Raw genomic sequence first — 24,675 nt, 5'->3', positions numbered from 1 at the left:
ATTTTACCAGGTTTTCCCCAGTTTTGCAAAGGCCACAGTTGCAAAGGTTTCAGAATGCTTGTAACAAATCTGAAACAGATCCATTTATTTTGAGCCAAGGATCTTCAACTCCAAGTCAAGAATATACAGCAGAGAGGTTTTGTAAAAGGCAGATGGTTAAAATGGCCCCTTTAGAAGGCAAAAGTAGGGCAAATGGTATGCCAGCAACTGCGCCATCAAAACGAAGTCCCATCATGCAATCCTTGTATGCTAGGGGCATGATGGAGCGCATGCCTACTGTGCAAATGACAGAAGGGTCTACAAGCAGTGGAACAGAGTCCAGTGACTCTGATTCAGAAATGGTTAATTCTTTCACACAGCCTCTTGTGTTTAGCAATCCCATAGTGCTAAATTCATCTCCAGGGTCCAGGAATAAGTATCCCTCTAGCAGCCTTCAGTTAAGTGGAGAAGCTGAAGATGACGAAGAGGGTGCTCATGTCTTCAGTTGTTGAGATTCTTGGACAGTCTTTCTAAGAAGAGACTAAGGGATATCCAGTCAGGTCACTGTTGGAGTAGCTTTCCACAGCTTGGCATTTACAGATATATCCTGTCTCAGTAAGAGACTAACTATGAGTATGAACTTTGACTAGGAATTGTCCACGTTATATAGAGGATATCATGCTGTTATTTGATTATCAAGCAAAAAAAACTTATTGACCTTTAAAATATAGAATGATCTTAATGAGATGATAGATAAAGTATTTGAAATGGTAGTTTAAAGTGGTTTACGGTACAATATAATGGTGGCATATTTGTTATTTGTTTTGGAAAGATAAGATAATTTTGGCAGTAGATTTTTCATTAAGGAAAATGACTCTATTGCTATAAATGGTGCACTTAATGAAGTCTAAGGATAAAGAGAAAGAGATGACTTACAGAGCAGTAATGTTGGTTCTTATGTAGGAATAACTTACTACTTTTCTCATTAGGATTTATCCCTGAGTAGATGTGTTGAAGGCTGCAGCCATTGCTGTTTTTGAAGCAGCATAATATTATATAAATATATATTTCTCTCGTACTGAGGGGAACTTACTATTCAGTGCCTCTATTTCAACTTTTATACTGCAGTCAAAATGCAAGAAATTTGATATTTGAGGAAATACTTTTTATAAGGTTTGATTATGCCTCTTTACAAGAACTAATGCAATGTTTTACCCATCAACATTATACATATATCAGACATACTTCAAGTATTACAAAAGTTCAGGTTTTCTTTTCTAAACTACAGAAAAGAGAAAAAGCGGAAATTTTAAAAATGGAACCCTTGAGCAATTATTTGAAAAGCCTCAATATCATTTCTAGAAGTTTGTTACAAAATTAAAATTTTGTAAATGATTGAAATGATTCCACAAAGTTCTCAGCAATAAGTAAGCCAGGACTCAGATGGGAGTTAAAAATATGACAATAATTTTCACACACATATTCTCAGCTGAACCATAGCAGGGGTGTCAAACTCGTGCCTGCAGGCCAGGTGCACTGACCACGCCCACCCCTGGTTTAGCGAAGGGAAAGTCGTGATAAATCACATGACAATGTGATCCCATGAGTTTGACATACCTGAACCATATGAACCATATCTGCACAGCTTCTGTATACATGGTGTGTGTGTGTGTGTGTGTGTGTGTGTGTGTGTGTGTGATTGAACTTTTTCAGGAGAAAACTAATAGAATCACCATCCTATTCTAGTCAGCATAACGGTTTGTATGTTTACATATTTGTTGAGTCATAAAATATTATTATCCCAAATCACATTTAATGATTTAACAAATGCAGGAAGAGAGAGCATAAACATTCACGAGTTCATTAAGTGAACAGCATTTTAAATGAATTCTTGCATTTAGATGAGCTTTCTTGATGTAAATAATTATGCCCAGGCAGAATGAAATGTTTATTACATGCCCTTAGCATTGTTATGAACTGTGTTTTTGTGGGTAATACTGAGGGGAAAGAATCCGAAATAAGAAATGGAATTGGCAGATTTTTGCTGCATGTAGTTGATTCTACAGTTTTCAGAATTGTTTTAAAAACAAAGGTTTAATGGCTTTCTGGGTTTATAGAACACCAACAGGAAATGTTGATAATTATTTCTGATGCCTTCAAAAAAGAAATAGTAAGAATAAATCTGTATAAATATTTGGACTGAACTCAGTATGTAGATGCCAAATGTGGTAATGATTTAACTCTTCTTAGGAAAGGCAGCCTTTTTGCACTAAATTAGCCTTCTCCAATATCCGACGATCTCCTGTTGGCCTTCATTGTATATCTGTTTCAGCCAACATAAGAAATATTGGCATCTTTTAAGCAAAATTATCTCTGTAGTTAATATAGGCCGACTGGAAACTGAAATTTTCAGATTTCTATAAAAAAATCTCAAAGAATTAGCTTTTAAAAAGAATTTTACCACATGCTGTACAGCTTTGGGAATGTAGCTATGTACCAGGGGTGAAATTCAGTCGATTCTGACAGTTTCTGGAGAACCGGTAGCAGAAATAGTGAGTAGTTTGGAGAACCGGCAAATACCAGCTCTGGCTGGCTCCAGAGTGGGTGGGAATGGGGATTTTGCATTATCCTTCCCCTGCCATGCCCACCAGGCCACGCCCACAGAACTGGTAGCAAAATTTTTGAATTTCACCACTGGTATATACATAGGAACATTTATTGTGCTTATACTTATTAATATGTTCTCTTTTTCTACCCTAGTAACTGCTTAATATGGGTACTGAACTTATAGGCATACAGTTCACATACTTGTTTAGGCAGTAGAAAACAAGAAAATAGATAGGCAAATCTACAAATCTGTGGTTAGAAGCAAGGAGCTGAAGATTTTATTTCATGTCAAGAGAATAAAATTGGGGAATAGTTTGTCATTTTCTAAATTTTTGCTTAAAATAGATCTAAGCAAATATCACAGTAGAAATATAAATCTAGTATCTGTATGGCAAACATTAGGAACTCTCAATAACACTAGTTACTTCAATTATTTCCCCAAGTATTGTCAAGCATAAAATTTCCCTTTTAGAAAAAAAATTCCACAGTTTCTGATTACTTTAATCAGAACTGGCAAATCAGATCCATGAAATACACGTCTAATATTAATTTAATGTGACTAAGAATGTTGATAAGCATCTGCAGTTGCATTTAACAAATATTGTAAGAAAGATTAAGAAATATATGTATTTCAGCGTTCAGGCCAATTTAGTCATATAAATGCCAGCCATGCATATTTTTATGTGATAGACATTTCATATTCAGTATGCAAAACAGAATCTTGTGATGTAACAGCTCCTTTTCTGTGATTGAAATAAATACACTTGCTTCGTTATTTAGATGAATGTTCACAATAATAATAATAACAACAATAATAATAATGACGTCCTTGTGAAGAACTCATTAGGTGGATAAAAATGCCAAACTCAGTCTGAAAATATGGCTGTATGACGAACCATAATAATAGTTCACCTATATTCTTCAGTCAGATGTTATTAATTCCAGCAAATGCTGGTTTGGGATTGGGTGAGTGTGTATTAATATCAATTTATTATTTTTAATCCTTTTTTAAACTTGGGTCTTTGACACATCAGCTAGTGTTTATGTAAGCAAGTTAGAAACTAGAAAATATATGAAAAGAAGCCTGGCATTTTGTAATGATGCCATAAATATGTAGGACATCTTTGGCATAATACTTAATACTTGTGGAACTGAAGCATGGAAAAGACATGGGTACTTGACTGTTGGAAAGAAACAGTTGTGTTCTCTCATTTAAGTTTCTTTAAATCACATTAAATGTTATTGCTAGCATAAAATTATGAACCATATCAAGAGCCACTCATTAGATTACTTACTGACTCAAAAATATAAAAATAAGAGTCTCATGGCCATTTCCATGTCTATGCTTTTCTATGTCTATGCCTAGTCCTCTTTGATGGATTAAATATTGAAATTCTGTAATAAAGCTATAAACATGCCTTTTAACAGTAAGGAAAAGATTAAACAATATGTTCCAGAAGAAAGGAAATCATAATGATTTTCTTGAAAAGTCATATTCCAGAAGGAGGGAAATTAATTTATGTATTCTTCCAGAATACATCATCATCTTTTGTTGTTTCTTGGAATATATCAAATAATTCTCAATTAAAAATGATTTTTCAATAATGTCATTATTTCCTGACACGCTTGGTGATCCATGAATGAACTGTTGCCTGCATGTTTATTTCCTAATGAGAGATACTCTTTCCATGGCTATTGTTGCTTCCCCCCCCCACACACACACTTAAAATAGTATACATGTTTAATTCATCTGATAAGAATTAAGATACTACATCATTCATTATTTGGATGGTTTGTCCTCCCCATATACCACAGATTTTAATTTACTCAAGACATCAACCATTATTAGTGGAATGTGTGAATATAGTAGTTTTTATAATGGATAAAATGAAAACATTTTTAAAATTGAAAAAAGCTAGTTTGGTCTAGTGGTTCCGACATCAGACTAGAAACCAGGAAACTGAGAATTATACTTTCAGTTTATGGATGAAAGCCAGTTGGGTTTCTTTGAGTAAGTTATTTTCAGCCCAACTCACTCCACAGGGTTGTTATTATGGGGAAAATAGGAAGAGGAAAGACTATTAGTTATGTTCACTACCTTGAGTTACTTATAGAGAGGGAAGTTTAAGAAAAATCTGAAAAAATAGGACTGTTCCCAATAAAATCAATATGATCTCTCTTGGATTTGGGCAAAAAATATTACATATCTACTGTAGTGAGATAACTTACTATTTATTTGCCAATGTTCTTTCCTAAAGAGCTCTTTGGCACTACTTTTCCCAAATTCTGCCTTCCCTCCCCCATCATAGAACATTTGCAATGAAAGCAAATTTATCATGTCTCTTTTCAAAACAGGGAAAACAAAACTCATCTATTTTATCTGCATATGTACATTAGAAGCAAAGTGTCATCATTCATATCTTTAACAGACTATGTTAAAGAATGCTGAAATTCCAGTGTGAGTGACACGGATTTTAGCTTCAAAAGAACCATGAAGCAATATATGAAGCACCTATCAGCTTACAGCTCTTGCTCATTAGAATTTCTTAGACTGCCCATCTTTTTTGACAATTGTCGAGGAACTAACAAAATCTGAGATACAAATTACTGCCTTATCTCTATCATCCATTTCTTTTCTGGTCATATTACAAATTCTAAATCTAAGTCTAACATTAAGATCGGTTTAAAAATTGCTGGGACTTTCATGCTCATTCTTGTCATTTGTTTAATAAGGTTATAACTTTTTTTTTTAATTATTTCACTGTTTGCATTGTTTTATCAGCATGTGCCTCTATGTAAAAAAGAAGCTTTTTTGCACTATTCTATCTTTATACTAAAAGCATGATATATCTTATGTTCTTTGCATTGTTTATCACTCACCCCACTATTTCTTACTTAGAAGGAGAAATAATGCAGAATGAAAAGACTTCTTTTTACTGTGATTCATCTATAAAATTTCATAGTTTGTGAAAGGACCCAGCTTTGCAAAAGTGAAAACAAATATTATGGGCAACAGTGACCACAGGCACATATTGCAATCATATATTAACTCTATGGAACCTTTGATCCTTCATTTTTTAGTAAAAGAAACATGAAGAATAATTTAAAAATTACTTTAAATGCAAACTTTCTCTTAAGCAGAGTCACTGCTGTATTGAGAGAGGTTAAGCCAAAATAGACAGTAACTATATCTGAGCAATAGTTTGGGTCCATAGCCCATTGTGCATAATTACATTAAGCATTGTTCAATATGTATTTATTTTGTTTGTTTTTGTATTTATGCTTAAAGAAAGGGTGATATTTTTTCTAATGGTAGAAAAAATAAAGATAGAAAAGAGCAACACCTTATTCTTTTCAATTCACGCATCCTATTCCGCTATTAGAACGTTTGCAATGCCCTGTCATTTTTTTTCTGTTAAAAGTGTTCAACTATACTCTAAACTGCTGAGGTTACTGTTCAGTTTTGTATTTGCCACTGTTTAATTCTATTTTATATCACTTTATCCTGAAATTTGTATTCAAGAGGTGATGTTACTGGCTGTGAAACCTAGTTATGAATTTGGTGATTGTTTGTAAGCATGTCAAGCCAAAGCTATTTATTCACCTATATATATATATGCATGATCTTAAATTTGTTTTGCTTTCTGTTACTTGTACTGAAGGTTTTCCTCTCTTTCTGGCTGGTATCTTGCTTTAAAACACTCCTTTGCTTATTGTGCTCTCAAATTATTGGCTGAATTGCTTGCCCAAGTAAAGGATTTATGTACTTAGTATGATTTTACAAATTCACATACAATATCATTCACCATCACCATTATTGTAGTTATCCTTTTTAAGCTTAGTGATCCAGCTTTTTCTTCCTTCCCTTTTTTTCTCTGTCGATAACAACTACATCATTTCCAGAGCAGCAAACATTATTAATAATAAAATAGTCAGAAACATGCATTCTATTCCTTTAACAGTGTAATAATTTTGCCCAAATTGAATTTCTTTTTGAGGTGGTGAAAAGAAAACATGAGCACTGTTCCCTACCTCCTAACATGATATTTTTTCTCCATGGGAAAATATATTATGTAATTCTGATTTGGGGCAGAATACAAATATTGATTTCTTAAACTCTATAGCCCTTTTTATCCCTCCATGCAACTTCCTTGTATGAATGAATTAGGAAGAAATTCAATAATAATAATAATAATAATAATAATAATAATAATAATAATAATAATAATAATAATAATAATAATAATAATACTGCACTCAGAATTTACCTACCACACACTTATAATCAGAACCATCAAGGAAACTTTCGAGCACTGATTTTTCATCTGCATTTTTCTAATAAGATACTTTGTTGAATGTGTCTGCTTCCCATTCATCTTTGAAGATCCTGTTTGGAACAGTTAATAAAAGTTTTGGTTTTGGTTCTGCTTCTTTGTCAACTGAAAATAGCTCTACTTAATAGATCTGTGCAAAGTCTGTTAAAAAGATTTCTGAGCACAATTAAAGCATTTCTGTTCAAATGGTTAAAGCACCACACTTAGTATACATGCAGTTTATGAAATCAGCAAGCACAATTGTGTGGCTATTTTAACCTCTTTCTAATGCTTTCCAAAGCCATAATAGTTAAATCAGTGTAACTATGATTCTACCTTCCCAAACAGAAGTTTCAGTTACTGATTTGGAGAAAAGAAAGTACTGATGGTGATATGCGGCATCATAAAAACACAGCTTATTTTCAGATCACAGCACCAATAAGCAGTTTGATTGGCAACAAATTACTTCATTTGCTATTTATAAACGTGAATGTGAAATGCATTGCCATTTCTCTCTTGAGTTCATATCAAGCAAAATTTGAAATAATAAATATTTATGAGGTCTGTAGTAACATAATCTAGGAATGCTCAGAAATATTCTGATTTAATGATGTCTAGAAGTCTAAAGGAAAGCTTAATCCTTGATACACCTGCTAAGAATTATTTTAGGGCAGTGTTTCTCAACCTTGGCAACTTGAAGATGTCTGGACTTCAACTCCCAGAATTCCCCAGCCAGCATTCGCTGACTGGGGAATTCTGGGAGTTGAAGTCCGGACATCTTCAAGTTGCCAAGGTTGAGAAACACTGTTTTAGGGAATGTGTTACCCATTATCTGCTATATTAACCTGGACATTTGATTTTGGGAAAAGCCTTGTTGTATAGGTATCAAGCAATGAAACAGTCCTGTGAGTAAAGTAAAAAGTTAAATATTAATTTATATAAAGATGCAGCCCCTCAAACTAATTAGCACTATTTTTACTACTGTGGTGAAGTTTTACAGCAGAAACATGAGTGTAATAATGTAGTAACAATAAGTTCTCTACATCGCTTACAGGGAAAATAATGCACATGGTATCAATTTAAACTTGAAGTGTGATTCTTGGGGGCACTAAAATGTCATTTGTTTTTTATAGAAATTTTATATTTGTGCATAAAATATGCAGAGCATAGCAAGCTTTTCACACCTTCAGATTATAATAGTATAATAATGTTTTGCATTATCAGTTTTTTTTACAGTTTTTAAAATTATTGCTTTTAAGAGTAATTCAAAACAAAAAAATCCCAACTGTTGTTAAATATAGAAGCTTTCTCCCTTTGAAATGTTTTTCTTAGACACAAAGTGGAAAATATACTGATATGCATGATCATTTTGATAAATACAAAGTAATCCATTTATTTTGCATGGAAGGTACAAAATATTAATTTTGTTAGAAAAGCATATTTAGAAAAGAAAAAAATTAGAACCTAAAAATCTGTAATAGTTGTTATCTTTTGGCCTAGAATATATTTTATGCACCACCTCAATTCCCAGATATTTTAATAAGTGATCAATATTGAGTAAAACCTCTAGGAGTGCAATCCAGATACATTTGGATTCATCCATTAAATTGAGCTTTCACTGCTCAATTACTACACAGTCTCCAACCAATCATCTTAATCCAGATGAGTGCTTAATGCCAATTCTTATAAACTTATTCTGGGTTGATGAATTCTTTGGCTCCCTGGGGCAATCTGGATTCCTATAGGTGGTGCAGCCCCAGTAGGATAATGAATCTGAAAGTTTCCCAAAACCCTATATAGCAATGCCTCCCTCAACCTTTTGGGCACCAGGTGGTCCGTGGAGAGAGGTTTTTCCGTGAACCAGAAGGGGTGTGGTTTCATGTGCTTTCTGCATCCCGCGAATGGGGCTTTGCTTGTTTGCATAGCCCAGTTGCTGGCATGCAGCAGCCTGGTGGGTTGGAACTTCTTACTAAACGGAATACTATGTGGTACGAGAGCTTCCAAACAACTTTGGGGTATAGCTTCTTCTTTTTTTAAGCACTTCCCAGATAAAAAGAAAATGATGTGTATCTGCCATTGTTTAAATTTTTCTCTGGCAAGTCTATAAAACTTTGAGATTTGGACTATGTTTAATTTGGGTAGTTTAGATATTTTCCAATGAAATGTATGTTTTTCATCCTGTGATGAGACCAGTATAGCACCAGAATTCCTGCCTTTTTACTTTCATATTTAAAAAGACACCTTCGTTTCCGTAATAAATGTAGTTTGAATATGTACCAGTTATAAACTTAGAAGGTATCTTTTCATGAGTATAAATTCTTTCCTCTCCTTTTTCTTATATGTGGACACTTTATTATGAAAATATTGTATAAGGTTGTGTACTAGTGTCAATAAAATTGACATTGTGTTAACAAGCTGTGACTTTTCTGTCAGATTTTTAGTATATTAAGAACAAAAATCTTTAATGCAGGCAATCTCTCATTGTAATTTGGGGTTTGATTTGGTGCTGGAAAAGATAATGGGATGAATAGATAAGGGAATTTATTTAAAGATGTATTAATTACACATATTACTGAAAAATAAATTACTCCCTGATCCTGCTCTTATCTTGTGCCACATTCCCCTATTATTTCCATGCTCAGGTGCAAATTAAAATTCTAACTATTTTCAACAAAGAAAAAAAATATTTATGAGTGTGAAACATTGCTGAAATTTCACTTGCATTTTAGCTTTGGGTCTTAATAACATCCTAGCTGACAGCATATCCACTTTTCTAAATTATAATCCTGTGGAAAGTATGGGGCATATGGAAAGGTTATAAAAAGAAAAGGCTGGAATCATTATAAAAGCCTCCATAGATTTTTATGTTATGCCTTTGCAGAATCTGTAACCCACTTGCCTTCTAAGGAAAGGGAATTGAAACTTTTTTCCCCACTGTTGTATATATCACATAGCCATAAATGTGTACTGTCAGGCACTTAACATAACTGCACATTTGAAACTGCACTATTACAAGCTTTGAAATAATCCACCTTAATCCAATAATCCAATGTAGCATTTCTATCTCAACCAATCAAAGGAGCAACTCATCAAGGTATATATTGTACTAATTTTCTTGGATGTAGCCAGAGGGCCTGAAATAGTTTACTCCATATATTCTAGATGTGACTTTCTCCTAGTCATTTTTTTAGCACCTTGTACAATAAAATTGGCAATCTGCAAGGGTTTTAAAAAATTGCAGTAATGCTCTGTTTGTTTGAGATATTAAAAATGTAAGATAAAAGTCTGAAAAAATAAATAGCAAGATCTTTGGATGTCATTCTGTCACCTCACAAAACTGTACACACATAGGGAGCCTTGATTGCCTCTAGGAAATATGAGAAGTAGGGGCTGAAATTAAATATCCTATTTAATCTAAATACGGACTTCCCTAATCATATGACTTCACCCACTCACCCATTTTTCAAGGAATGAGTCAAGTGTTGAGGGAATTGTGTGGAGAATATGGAGGCTTATCTGCTCCTACCTTGCTATGCATGTAATAACCGGGATGGGGTAGGATGAATAAATCACAGTAGTTGTTTCTCTCGATGCTATAAATTAGATAGTAACTATTAACTGATGGTAATACTAGTCATATTTGTAGAGAAATTTGAGGTTTTTTTTACTTATAAATTATTTTTTTTCTCAACTTTAGTTGCAGGTAAGTAAGCATAAACACTGCAAAAGTTCATCTTCCTCTTTTTCAAAAAAAGGAGGGAGTGTAGTGTAAATTACATAGCTCTGATTTTGAGTAAGCAACCATTTCCATTGTATTTGGTTACATAAACATGGTTTCATCTCATTTTAATTAGTTGGCAAACCATGATAGGAAAAATTGGATTAATCTTGGATTAGACATTGAACATATCAGTTGTTTTATTTAGACATAACTAAAACTAATTTGTTGAAAACCATAATTAGAAGCCTTAATTTTTTTCCTGCTATGCATGAAGAAGGAACACAATAGGAGAAGTGTTTGAGGACAAGTGTAGCAGCTTCACTGTTTACAACAAGGTGTTTGTTGTGTGAGATCTAAGAAAGGCTTATACATCTTCCATAACTATTCATGAGGGCTAGAGCTGGTTACATTCAATTCAATAGAGGCTAAGAAAGATTTTTTTCCACTGCTACAAGCAATGTGAAACTTATTCCAACCAGTTGTCGGTATTCAGAACAGATTATGTTACTACTTAGAGAACCCTGCCAAAAAGATTGCAGTCATTTAAATACCAATAGCTCCTCTGAAGTTTATGATACCCTACTACTTAAATGGGTTGAGGGGATTTAATCTTCATATCTACTAAATTAAAGTTTTCTGAATGTATTGTATTGTTCCTTCAGCAGGCTCTCTTGCTGGCAGCCCTCACCTTTCAGAACTGTCAATCAATTCTCAAGGTGGAACAGCCATAGCAAATGCAACTTTGTCTCCTAATTTGAGTCCTGATAATAGGCAAGCTTCTCCATTGATCAGTCCCTTGCTGAATGATCAAACTGGAGTCCGCGCTGATGAAGAAGAGGAGGTCAGGAGAAAGGTACTGATGTTGGCTCTACCTATTAGGTATGCAAAGGACATTTAGCAATTTTTATTTGTTTTCAATGGATGACTGTTTTAAAAAACTTCCATGCTGAAAAAATGGCCATCTTAGGCTACATAAGCAATAGAAATTTAGAAGTGGTGACAGTTGCCTCTATTCCTATGCATACATACCACTTCTGAATATAGAACTGTTTTGTACATTTTGTATTTTTGGAATAAAGCTATTTCTATTTGCTGATCTTGGGCATTTTTCCTTAATTCTCTGTAATTTTGCAGCATCCAACTCTTTTAATACCCAAAGCTAATTGTAAGAGTCCTGTCGTTATCATTTGAGTACAGATTAAAGTCATTTTGTTTTCTGATTAATTTCAGAGGTTTCCAACTGACAAGGCATATTTCATTGCTAAAGAAGTTGCCACTACAGAACGGACTTACCTGAAAGATCTTGAAGTCATCACATCGGTATGCTTCTTTTTCTCTCCTTAAATTAAAAATTATGGAGCCCATCTTTCCTTAAATATCTTTCTTCCTGTCTCTTACTACACCTCCCACTATCCCCAGCAACATAATCTTTTATCACAGACATACTCAATCACAAAATGTATCTGATGAGATTGGAATTTCATCTAAGTACTGGAGCAGAAGATAAAAATTTAATTTTGTGTGTGTGTGTGTGTGTGTGTGTGTGTGTGTGTGTGTGTTTAAATGCACAGATGGATCATTTAATTTCTGATTGTTTTGTTCTCTTTACTTTGTTGCAGTTTTAATGCTTTGTATTTTGAATCTCTATCTCATTTCAATATACCCACAAAGCAGCATCCCTATTGTCATTTGTCATTACTGTTCCATCACTTTCAGCAATACTTTAAAATGGGAGAAAATCAAAGGATGGCTGCTTAATAAGCAGAAAAATTGTTTAAGCAACAGTATCCCAATCTGTCGTGAGTTCCCAGAGTGGATATGTTTAGCTTTCAACAATTGAATTCAACAGAGGCTGTACAGCTAATACTTAATTTGGGATTCTATAGCCTTGTCAGTTCTGTCTACAACATCTTGTTAATGGAGTAAAAACACCAAATTAACTGAAATATTGCTCAGCTGCTCTTTTTCAGTAGACTCCTAAAGTGAGTTATTTTTTCTCAAGTACTTTCCCATAGATTGTGAACTTTATAGCTTTCCTGGATATTTGAACTCAAGGCTCTGCATCAGGATATGCTTAGATATACCATGAAGAGACCGAATGGGGGATATTCTAAACAACATCTTTAGAAATATTTCCTTTTCCAAATACAACATGGAACTATCCCACTGAATAGTCTTAATACCTAAACAGAAGAATACAGATAGTTTTGGTGATTCTTCTGCTGATTCTGTATAACTTTGGTATTTTAAAATGACTGCACAACTCAAGAAATTTAATGTTTTATGCATTAACATACACAAACTTATCAAAGATGGAACAATTGCTGGTTAAAAAAATAATGGGGTTAAATATTTTCCACTTATTTGGGGTCAGGAGAACTTTAGCTTGGATATACCGTGTGTCCCCCCCCCCCAAATATGACCGACTCCAAAAGTAAGTTCTAGCTTGATTTTTACCCGTGCACCCAATATAAGCCCTATCCCAAAATAAGCCCTAATTAAGACCCTGCTCACTCCAGGGCGCACGGGTAAAAATTAAGCTAGGGTGGGGATTGCGGGGTGGAACTGCCCTACAACATACCCTTGGACAGTTTCAGCCAGGCCTCATACACCTTGGCCCATTTGTTCTAAAGCTGGCAAGACTTTTCTGAAGGCCTCTGTAGCCAATAACAAAGCTTCAGATTGATCCAAAGCTCTGTTATCAGCTGCAGAGGATTTCAGGAAAGACTTGCTGCCTGAAGAATTTCCTGAAGGCCTTTGACAGCGAAGAGGAGGCTGGGGGCAATGCACAGAAGTGAGGTGAGTCAGTGGATGACACCCCCCCCAAATAAGACCTGGTGCCTTTTTTTGATAGCAAAAATATATAAGGCCGGGTCTTATTTTGGGGAAAACATGTGGTAGTAAATGTAGAAGCATGCTTCTTAAATAAAAGAATCTGTCCCATTGGCAATAAGGTCAAAACACCTAATTTCAATGTTATAATACTAATTTATTTGTAAGGCTATTACTACTAAACAAGTATTGTCTGATTTCCCTATATACATACCCTAACCAGGAATGTCTGTGCCAAGACTTTCTCTGATTACTATGCTTGGTTTTTCTAGTGGTTCCAGAGCACAGTAAATAAAGATGACTGCATTCCAGAAGCATTGAAGAGCCTCATATTTTCAAACTTTCAACCTTTGCACAAATTTCACACCAACTTTCTAAAGGAGGTAGAACAGCGAATTGCTGTGTGGTAAGAATTCCAGCAGTTATTTTAATAAAATGACATTTTGATGCTAAATATTTTACGTTTTGTTCTACCAAGTTCAATCCAGAATGGATATACTGTCAGTTCCAGATTGATAAAGGAAAGAACAGAACAGAATTCTTTGTTGGTCAAGTGTGATTGGACACACATGGAATTTGTCTCCGGTACATAAACTCTCAGTGTACATACAAGCGAAAAGTGATAAATAATGATCGTAATGATAAAATACGTTAATCATAAATCATCATAAAATCTTAATGCTATAAATTATTTTTAAAAACTGCAGCAGATTCCTGTATGACTGACGGTTGTTCCTAGATATTTTCTTTTAATAAGTTAAATTAGAAAAATTTCAATCGCAGTAGACACTTGTGTCAAGATATTGTTATTTAGAACTATTAAGAAGCTTTTGCTTGACATTTGCAATACAGAATTATACATTTTTAAGGTATCTTGGTAAATTAGTTTCTTTCTCTTTACCACACACCACAGACTAAATTTCAAGTTCTGGAATAATAGTCCAATTTAGAATCTACTTTGATTCCATCCCATCAGATGTTTACATTTAATTCAGTTTTATCCACCTCCTTTCTTATTTATTTTTTATTTAATTCATATCCCACCCACCCCTTTGCTATCAAGAGTGACTCTTGGAGACTTTCTTTCTCCCTAGAGCTAAATAAATATAGAAGGGAGTGTTTTACCTTTACAGGGACTTTCTAGTTGGGTGTGTATTCACTGCACTATGAAATAGATCTATTTTGCGACTTCTTTTTGCTAAAGATTTTAATACTGATCCCGTCAATGCACCACTAAACAAAGAAGCTATTGAGGCTCTAAGTTCTTTAAAATAAAGGAAGAGTATAAGAAAATACAGATAATTGAGGTATGTGAGTGCAGGTCCAATGAGTGGATCAGTGGTATACAGCCATAGATGACTCTTGACTATTTCCTATCTACTACATACATTGCAACAATGATCAACTGATTTGCAAATCTGTAACCAATCTGAATCCCTTTTAATGTCAGGATTTATTTATTTTTGCCAAATCCCATATTATGACTTCAAAATGATAGGTGCTCAGAATCAGATAATGAGGTGCAGTTGTCTAGCCCTCAACTTATATCCACTGGTTTAGTGACCATTTGAACTTACAATGGCACTGAAAAAAGTAACTTATGACCATTTTTCACACTGATGACTGTTGCAACATCCCTACAATCAGGTGATCAAAATTTGGATGCTTGGCAACCGGCATGTATTTATGACTGCTACAGTGTCCTGCGGTCACCTTTTGCGACTTTATGACAAGCAAACTCAATGGGGAAGCCAGATTCACTTAACAATCATGTTACTAACTTAACTGCAGTGATTCACTTAACAACTGTGGCAAGAGAGGTCGTAAAATGGAGCAAAACTCATTTAATAACTGTCCTACTTTGCAAAAGATATTTTGGACTCTATTGTGGTCACAAGTCGAGGACTACCTATAGAAGCATTTTTTTAAAAAAATTCTTCCACTGAAGTTAGTAGAATATGAGCTGTTGGATTTTTAATACAATAATACAATTGCATCGCAGATAGGGCCAAGCACTTTAAAATTATTAATAAGAGCAACAGATTGCACAATATAGGTACCTTTCTAAATTAGAAAAGAGCTTTTCTAAATTACTTTTATTTTTCTTGAGTCTGTTTTCTCAAATTATTTTCTGACTATTTGATTTGATTGCATTGCTAATAAACAAAAGAGTTGTTACAGGTTTTCAAATTAGCATCTAGAACGTATTTTGATTGCTTTGCTATATTGATTAAAAGAAAGATAGCAGTAATAAAATCTTAATAGTCTAGTGAGACACTTTATTTGTAATAAATATTTATCAGAAGAGACCTTCTTTAATCAATTAGCTAAGCACATTTAGAATTCCATTGCTTTTAATAAGAATCTCTTTATTTCATCTCCGTGGATTAGGAGAGGCTGCTTATTTTCATTCCTGAAGCCAATAGTTATATAAAGGAACAATAATCTTGCGATCAGAATGACTGTAGATTGCAGAAGAAAGGAGAACTGTTCTAATTCACTGTTCTTTAATCACCCCTTCCAAATAAATCCAAACAAGGAAGTGAAGAAACAGTAGGATGCTGTTATTTATTATATAATACATTTTAAGCCTATGAACTCACGAATAGTGTGTGCATCTATTATCACTCCTTCAGTTGCCTATTATTCATAAACATATATTTGACTAGAGATTTTTCTTCAGACTGTTTTGGTCAAGAGAAACTATGATCTTTAGATGTGGTTTTTCATCCTGTTCCAGCAATCCTTCCCCTGGTTTCCCACACCCTCTTTAGCAATGAGGGAACTCTGATTCCCTGCTTGTTGGCTATAGATCATGATCTGTTCAGGGTGGGTAAAGTAGACTGATTTTGCTAGTGACAGAATGTCTGAAACTTTTTGTTGTAAGGCATCAATAATATCAACTGTGGAAACAGGAATCTAATTGAGCCCAATATATTATCTGAGTGGCACAAGAGAAACAAGATTTGGCATTTCAGTTTTTAAACTTGTCTCATTTTTAAAAAAAATACTTGTGGATCCCCATTTTCCTTTATTCGCTTTTATTTTGGATTTGTAGAGTGATCTCATTTTGGCTGTAAGTGACAGTTATGATTTATTTGCCTTTCATTCAATATTTCCTGGAAAAGTGAAGCTTCCCTCCCATGATCTTCTGAATCTAGGTTTAGAGCTCTTAAATTATTCCTTGCTGTCTTTTTACATTTCACCTTTCCACCCTGATTCCTGCTTTTGAGACACGGCTGTCACTGGATGTGCTAGTTTTGAATGTTTCTGCAGTTGAATTGACTGGCTATAAGCTTAATAAAGGTCTCTTTTAGAGCTTCCGCTATGCTGTTAACTGCAGTTAGAAGCTCAAAGTTTGACAATACAGTTTGTGCTGTCAATAGGCATTGTCTGGCTGTAAAATCAGTAACATTTCCCTTTTTTAAGTCCTCATCCCCTTATTGTACCAGCCTTGCAGCAGCTGGACAAATGGTTATGATCCTCTGGCAGGAGTTTCATCAAACATGGAAATGGAAAGATCTAAAAATTGGAAGTACTCCATTTGTAGATCCCACATAATTAAGCAATATTGGTGAATCTTTTCAGCACGGAGGGCTGAAATGGGAGCATGCACACATGCTGGAAACTGGAAGAGTAGCTGTCCGGTGCACTTGTGTTCCCCAGAAGATGATCTTCCAGTTTCTGGCACGCCTCTGCACACTGGCGACCTGGTCTTCCGGTTTCTGGCATGCATGCACATGCAAAGATCAGCTGGCAGGTTGCATGCATGCACCAAAAATTGGAAGGTCATCTTCCCGGCACATGCATGCACATTGGGTGGCTGCTCTTCCGGTTTCTGGCACTCCCACGCCCATGAAGACCAACTGGTTGGCACACCAAAACCCAGAAGAGCAACAGCTAACAGTTCGTGTGCCTGGAAAAATGGCTCTGCATGCCAGTTCTGACATGCATGCTATAGGTTCGCCATCACAGTAATAGGGTGATGTCTTTTAGAGAGGCTATCGGGAAGAGTAAAGAGAGGAGGTGTTAGTTACTTACAGCAAGTTTTTTTTTTTTTGCTTTTTAGGCATCTGTCAACTTTTGAGCTGTCTGGTAGGCTTAAGTGAAGTTTGAGAAGCAGAATATGACTAATACCTCTTTTTCCTTTTCCTTTTCCTCATACTACAAAGATAGATCTTTGCTTTGATCTCAGAGTACGTCCAAAACTCCAGCAGAAAAATAGAATAAAAGCAAAAGAGCAAATTAAAAATTGATTTTAGATGGAGCTCGTAGCAATAGATACTACCTAGACACCAGCTTTCAGGCTACTTAAAAATCAAGTTTAAACAGAGAATTCACATATGTTTGCATGTGCCTTTTCTAAATACCTTGGAAAAGTTAGTTCTTTAACATATTCGTCAGATGATTTTCATGAATGAGCAGGTTTGTTCAGCTTCCTCCAATCTTTTATTTATTTATATACATACATACATACAAACTAATGTTTGGTCTCGTGATATTACTTACCAGTTCAAATATGGGTTCAAAAGGTAAAATTAGAGAAGTACAGAATTCTCATTAAAAATGAATTAAAACGTGAATTGGGAAAAATCAGCTCATTACTAAACAGAGTAGAAAAGTGATACCCAAGGTATGTAGCATGAGATTTGTGGGAAAGAAAATTATAAGGGAGAAAATAAATTGATCCATTTTTTTCCAGACTTGTATGCTTGTTTTCCAACAGTAGGATTAGTCCAGACTATTGTTATTTCAATTTTAAATATTTTCATCAAGGAACTAGCAACTTGGGACTGGCAACAATTGGGACCAGCAATTTAGTCATTAAGTAAAGCAGTTGTGAAACCACCACTCGGCATATAATTTCCTTCAGCTTTTCTTTGCTTTACAGACCTGCAAAGATTTTAAGTGTGAGTATTTTACAATAACTTGTAAAGTTATTTTTTTATCACTGGCGTAACTAAGAATGTTTGCTAAATGAGGACTCTACTGTAGTGTCCGTACATCACCACTGTTCCCTCTAAGGTGCGCGGCTGCGCGGCCATGCACATGGCAAGAAAACACCGCGCAGCACTTTTCAACTCCCGTGCAGTGATTTCTACTGCCACAGGCTCCGGAAGCTGGGGAGGAGGTCCTTTGCAGGAGGCTAGAACTGGCCAACTGGCCCTGGACTTGTTTTGATGAGCATGGGGCGACTGACAGTAGTTGTGAAGCCCCAAAGCCCCTGCCACCACTGGACTAACTGCTGCTGCCTCCTCCTCCTGTAACAGCACTGCCAGATTTGCTGCCTGGCACTGCGGCTGAGGTGAAGCCGCCAAAGCTCCCGACGGTGCCCCCACTGTGCTTTTGAGGAGCCTTGAGGCCATGAGAGCCAGTAGGAAGGCGGCGGAGGGGCGGGAGCAGGAAAAAAAGGCCCGATGGCTCCTCAAAAGCACAGCGGAGGAGGAGGGGGCAGGGGTAACACGGTGCCCAGCTCAGGTGCTCCGAGCAGAGGGGGAGCCGCCGCTGCTGCCACGGGCAGGGGCGCTAGCGGGAGCTTTGGCAGCTTCACCTCAGCCGCAGCGCTGGGCAGCAAATGTGGTGGTGCTGTTGGAGGAGGAGGAGATGGCAGCAGTTATTCTAGTTATTGCAATGAGCAATACTCATTGCTTCCATTATTATAATCTTCATGCCTGAAAGATGACCTTTCCATTTTAAAAGTAAATTATATATGGAAAAAAGCCCAGTATCCATTTCAGGTTATGTAAGTAAAGTTAGATAGCTATAGAAAGTACAGACTAATAGCTGTTTATATTTTGGGCTGTCTAAGGTCTTATTGCAAAATATTCCTAAAAAAATGACAAAAGCTTCCCTTATGTCTCGTATCATTATTATTATAATTTCCAAAATGCCAGAAGAGTAGTTGAGTGCAAAGAATTGCAGAGAAAGTCATCCAGCCTTGATTGAAAGGAAAACTGAACATAACTATACAATGAAATGCCAGTAGTGCTTAAGCTTGTTCATGTTCCAGCAGAGTGGCTTGCTAAAGTGACTGTTTCATGTAAATTGAACTAAAGTTGTCCATTTAAAGTTGCATGTGGCAATCTAAGCATAGTGTCTTACATTCTCTTACAGCCCATATCAAATATTTATCCCCATCCAAGATGGATGATGGTCCTCTAGGAATAATGTATAAAATCTGGAGGAGTTGAGAGTATTATCTTAAGATGCCATCCTTTGTTTGATCTATATTGGGACTTTTAGGGTTGACAGGTTTCTACTTGATGATTAGACCCATCATTCCAACTTTGTAAGAGATGCTGGTATTTATTATGAATGGCTTTAGGAGGTTGTTCTTGTTTTGTGGAATTTGTACCCTAACCTGCAGATCTTTAGCAGTTCAATCTATTTTCTAAAAGCAGCCTTACTTGATCATATTTGTACATTGTTGTTGGCTGGTTTCAAAGAAAATACAGGAAATCATCAATTAGATGTTATTTGGTTGAATACAAGGATTCCTGATTAATACTCCAACTTCAGACAGGACTGTTTTAACTGTAACATAAGGCAATGGATTTCTGAAACACTGCTACAGTATGGGATTCCTTAGGAAGGTAACAGGAGGAAATTATGTTACAGAGAGATTGGTATCAATATGCTCCATGATTTATTACAAAAAAAAATGTTGACCTGCAAATTTGTATCCAATTCTGCCCAGCTGAAGGAAGAGCTATCCCACAAAGAGCAAAGTCATAGCAGAGAATTGGAAGGAATGAGGCTTGAGGTTACCCAACTAACACGGGAACTGCATCAATGTGAAATCACAGTTGCTTCTACTTTGGGTTCTACTTTAAGCTTAGAGCAACAACTAAAAATATAGAATGAAAAGGTGGAGCAAAAGACAATAGAGCACACAAGTCTTAAAGCTGTCAAGTTTGAACACCTCTAGGTTTTTTCTTTTTCTAAAGGGTTAGAGGTGCAAGGATCTTGTAACCTGACAGCTTTAAGACTTGCGCACTTCAATGCCAGAGTTCCTGAGCCAACATTTTGGTTGCTAAGCAGGAGCGTTGTTAAGTGATACTGATATTATATAACACTTTTAATTAAGCAGGTACCTTGAATAAACATAACTTTGAGTTTCAAATAATACTGATTTCATTGTTGTCTTAGGTGACATCTGTGAAAAAAATTCAGGTGCTCAGGCATGAAAATGTGCCGCTCAAACACTATACTTTTCTGCTCACACTGAAAAAAAATTAGAGGGAACATTGTACATCACATTGACTCTATTATCTCATTTTTTTAAAATTGAAGATATTTTATATTTTTCTGAAGGTATCTTTCAGTCTCCTATTTTTCTTGTTTCTTGCAATCTCGAATGTTTGCAGATCATTAGTGCCTTGCTGGTAGCCCATTCACACTAGAGTCAAGCATTATTATCTTCCAGAATGCAGTTGAATAAATATTACCACACGTTTCTCCAACTGTTCAGTTTTATTTATCCAAAGATTGACTACTCTTATTGCTGAAACCAAGTTAGCCGATTTACTGATTTCAGTGACGCAGTAGTTCATGTTTGCAACAATAACAAAAAATAGCAAAGTATTTGTGTTCTGCTATTCTTCCAGTATGAACCATTAGCATTAAATATCTAGATGACAGTATTTGGGAAATAGAATGGAGTTTCAAAAGAGTCCACCTGCTACATGCAATAAACCACCCCGGTTTCAAAAGATGCATGCCTTATATGTGAATATACTGTATACAGCAATATGCTTACAGCAAAACTAGAGTTAGTTCACAAGGATATTTTCCTGTGCTTGGCAGTGCTTTAGCCAATAAAATATTAAAAATCAGGTCTATTCAAGTTTACTGTTCCTGTGTAGCATTATTTCTTGTTATTTTCTAAGTAGGATTTTTCTTTCTTTTGGCAGAAGTTAGCAAGCCTTGGCAACAGGAAGGAAATACAAGTTTTGTTTCTCAAGTATGGAGTCATAAAGACTGGATTTAAATGTGGTCTTTGACATGCAAAATGCTTTACCTTTAGAGAGTCATAGTAAATTATTATTATTTTATGTTAGTTTGAAAACCTATCTTTTTTATATTGTACAATGTGCAATATAAAAGAATGAGAAAGAATGGAAGAAAGAGTGATAGAGCCAAAAAAGAAAATATGTAAGGATAATTAATTTCCAGGGAAACTTTGCTTTCCTTTGCAAAATAAATCTTTGCAAAATCTCTGTCTCAAGGCATTATCCAAGTGGTTGTTCCTTAGATGTTTACAAGTGGAAATGAGCTCAATCCCAGGTTTCATTAAATCAGTGGAAGTTTCCTGTGCTCTGCTCATCCAGGTTTGCAAATATTCATTACGAGTACATTTTGGAATAGATTTATAAACTGTAAACACCAGATGTTTGACTGCTTTGATCACACTGCTGAACATCTAACTCCCACAGCACTGTATTAAGCCTAAAGATATTTACCCATGTAGTAGCCTGTATTGCTATTCTTCTTCTCATCTTTTCATATTTCTCATCTCATCTTTCCTACTATCTTTTCCTATTGGTTTCTTATGATTAATTATTGTGACTATGATTATGACCTATTTTGTATGTACCCTGAGAGCTTATGCATTAGAGACAAATTCCTTGTGTTTTCAATGTGTCAAATTCCTTGTCTGTCCAATGTGATCCATGCCCCAAGGAGATATTTTGGATTCAAACCAGTTACAGGTGTACCGGTGCCTGCCAGGCGGTACACCCCGGTACAGGTGTACTGGGTACCATTCCAGTACAGTGCTCCAGAGGGCCCGCCCACCCACCCTCCTTACCTGTATTTGAGCTCTTTGGGGCTTCCACGCACACGCATGGAGTGTACAGAGCCTGTGCGATGCTCTGCTGAGCAGCTGGAGCATCACGGAGGCATTGCAGAGCGTCACAGGAAGTAAGGACGCATGCGCGCATTGATTCAAACTCATTCTTGGGATTCTTAAAGAAAATAAACCCTCAAGTCAAGTTCAGTTCTTGGTCACACCATTAACATATTTATCTAGTATTCTTGGCAATGATATATAAATTACTTATTATTACCTGCCTTTGGGATTTTTTTAAAAAAATGTTCCCAGTCTAACTTGTATTCCTGAAGTTTGCTCAATTCAGCACTTTCTGGGTCCAACCCTAGTTGGCTTTTTCAAGACCAGCCATTAACAGTTTCATGCTGCCACCTGCTGTTAACAAAATTTGGGTCTGGCCTTGGGGCTAGAACATTTATCCTGAATCAGTAATTATAACATAGTACAAATATTGTCCAGGTTGTCTCAAAAAAGTGCTAGCTTTCAAAGAATCAAGAAAGAAGAAATACCTATTTTCTGCACTACTTGGATCCATATGCAAATAAAATAGTTTGTTTTGTCCAACTTGCCATTATGTAAGAGTATTTGTGGGGAAATCAAAAGGTAACTTCCCCTCCTCTTTCTCCCTTTGCTTCCATTGTTTTGATACGTTTCATCTAAAGCAGGAGTTGATGTGCTCTTTAGGAATAGCACATGTTCCACTGCCACACTCTTTGCATCTAGATATGAAGTTGCATGCAGGGCAGAAGGAACAGGAAAAGGAGCTTCTCTCTTCTTCTTCAGACATTGTTCCTTCTTCAGGAGACTGGTTGGGAGGAGGAAGGGATCTTTTATTTCCTGAGCAACTCTAATCCGACTTGGGAAACAAACCAATTTATTTGACATTATATGCATGATTGAGGGAAAGAGGAGAAATCAGTCATGGTTCTTTAGTACGTCAAGATTATTATGATGCAGATGTTAAAATCATTATTAAACGTGTGAAATATGTAGATGAACTCTCCTGCTAAAAAGGTAAAGGTTTCCCCCACGCATATGTGCTAGTCATTCCTGACTTTAGGGGGCAGTGCTTGTCTCCGTTTCAAAGCTGAAGAGCTAATGCTGTCTTGAAGACGTCTCCGTGGTCATGTGGCCGGCATGATTAAATGCTGAAGGCACATGGAATGTTGTTACCTTCCCGTCTCTATTTTTCTACTTGCATTTTTACATGCCTTTGAACTCCTAGGTTGGCAGAAGCTGGGACAAGTAGCAGGAGTTCACTCTGTTACACAACGCTAGGGATTCAAACCATCAAACTGCCGACCTTTTTTATTGACAAGCTCAGCATCTTAGCCACTGAGCCACCACAGCCCTACTCTCCTGCTATAAGAATCTTTATTTTCTGGGTTGTTTTTTTCAAATTCTCTTTTTTCCTTCATTGCATCACAAATGACAGCCCATTTTGATGGCATCTGCTACTTCCAGTCACTTGTCAAAGAAGGGTCAGGTCTCATACATACCGTTGCAATTGCCATCTTGCCTTTTTTTGGTCCCCATTTCCCACAAATTCCCTGCTTCCAGCATTGCCTTATTATTTATTATCTGTGTTCTGTTCGTTTACATAGATGACTGACATGGATAATTCTATTTCTGGCAGGGAAGGCCGTTCTAATGCCCACTTGAAAGGAGATTTCCAAAAAATTGGAGATGTTATGCTGAAGAATATTCAGAGTATGAAGGTATGAACTAGATGCAATTATGTGCTAGCTGTTTCTTGGAAGGATAATCATGCATGAGCTTCTGCTCTATTTGCTCACTGAAATTAAGACTAGTCAATGTATTTCTGAACATTTGGTCTGAAGAGATAACAAATCTGTCTGTGTGAAAGCAGTTCTTCAATTCTGCTCCGTTCCAGCCTGATTTATGATCCAACACAAGCATTGAGTGCCTTTTTCCTACACACTGTCTCCTCAAGGCCTTCCTACTCTTAGCTGTGCTCGGTCATCCTATAGTAGCTGGATCCACATATTGATTCGTGGTTTGTTTGAATCATGATCAAATGAATAAAAATATAGTGGTTGAGTTCCCACAGAAAATTAAGCCAAACAGTCTAATTACACTAAGCTTGTTGGGAATGGAGTATTGAACTGGGAAGAAGATACCTTTAGGCTGATTCTGCTCTTTGTGGTGGCCATCAGAGACTTCAAGAATGTATGACAAAGAAGACTCATAGAGCAAGAGTAGAAAATGTGTGGCTCTCTTAATATGGTTGGATTATAATAATCATGGTACCTGACCATTGATTACTTCTCTGGGGCTGATGGAATTTTGATTCCAATAATGTGTTAAGAATTCAGACAAGGCAAAAGTTCTGTAAAAGATTCTAGTCTAGATCAGTGGTTCCCAACATGGGA

At 36.0% G+C, this 24,675-nt stretch overlaps 1 protein-coding gene across 6 annotated transcripts in view; it reads left to right on the top strand.

Moving 5' to 3' along the window:
- Positions 1 to 24,675, top strand: part of FARP1 (FERM, ARH/RhoGEF and pleckstrin domain protein 1) — a 141,401-nt gene that overhangs the window by 92,727 nt on the left and 23,999 nt on the right. For 4 of the 6 annotated variants that reach the window (XR_001313382.2, XM_014063594.2, XM_014063571.2 and 1 more), the window contains 4 exons: positions 11,283 to 11,473; positions 11,851 to 11,940; positions 13,725 to 13,858; positions 23,919 to 24,000. Coding sequence is in view for 5 of the 6 variants with exons in the window: in XM_014063594.2 (XP_013919069.2) it covers positions 11,283 to 11,473; positions 11,851 to 11,940; positions 13,725 to 13,858; positions 23,919 to 24,000 (497 nt within the window). In the remaining variant the exon portion in view is untranslated. The remainder of the gene's footprint in view (positions 1 to 11,282; positions 11,474 to 11,850; positions 11,941 to 13,724; positions 13,859 to 23,918; positions 24,001 to 24,675) is intronic. The other 2 variants (XM_087726667.1, XM_014063585.2) reach the window with 1 other exon arrangement.

Source organism: Thamnophis sirtalis, unplaced genomic scaffold (assembly GCF_051295495.1).
Source record: "Thamnophis sirtalis isolate CommonGarterSnake01/CBP01778 unplaced genomic scaffold, rThaSir2_p1.2 scaffold_12, whole genome shotgun sequence".
Lineage (NCBI taxonomy): Eukaryota > Metazoa > Chordata > Lepidosauria > Squamata > Natricidae > Thamnophis > Thamnophis sirtalis.
This window is presented reverse-complemented; position numbering and strand designations above follow the sequence as displayed.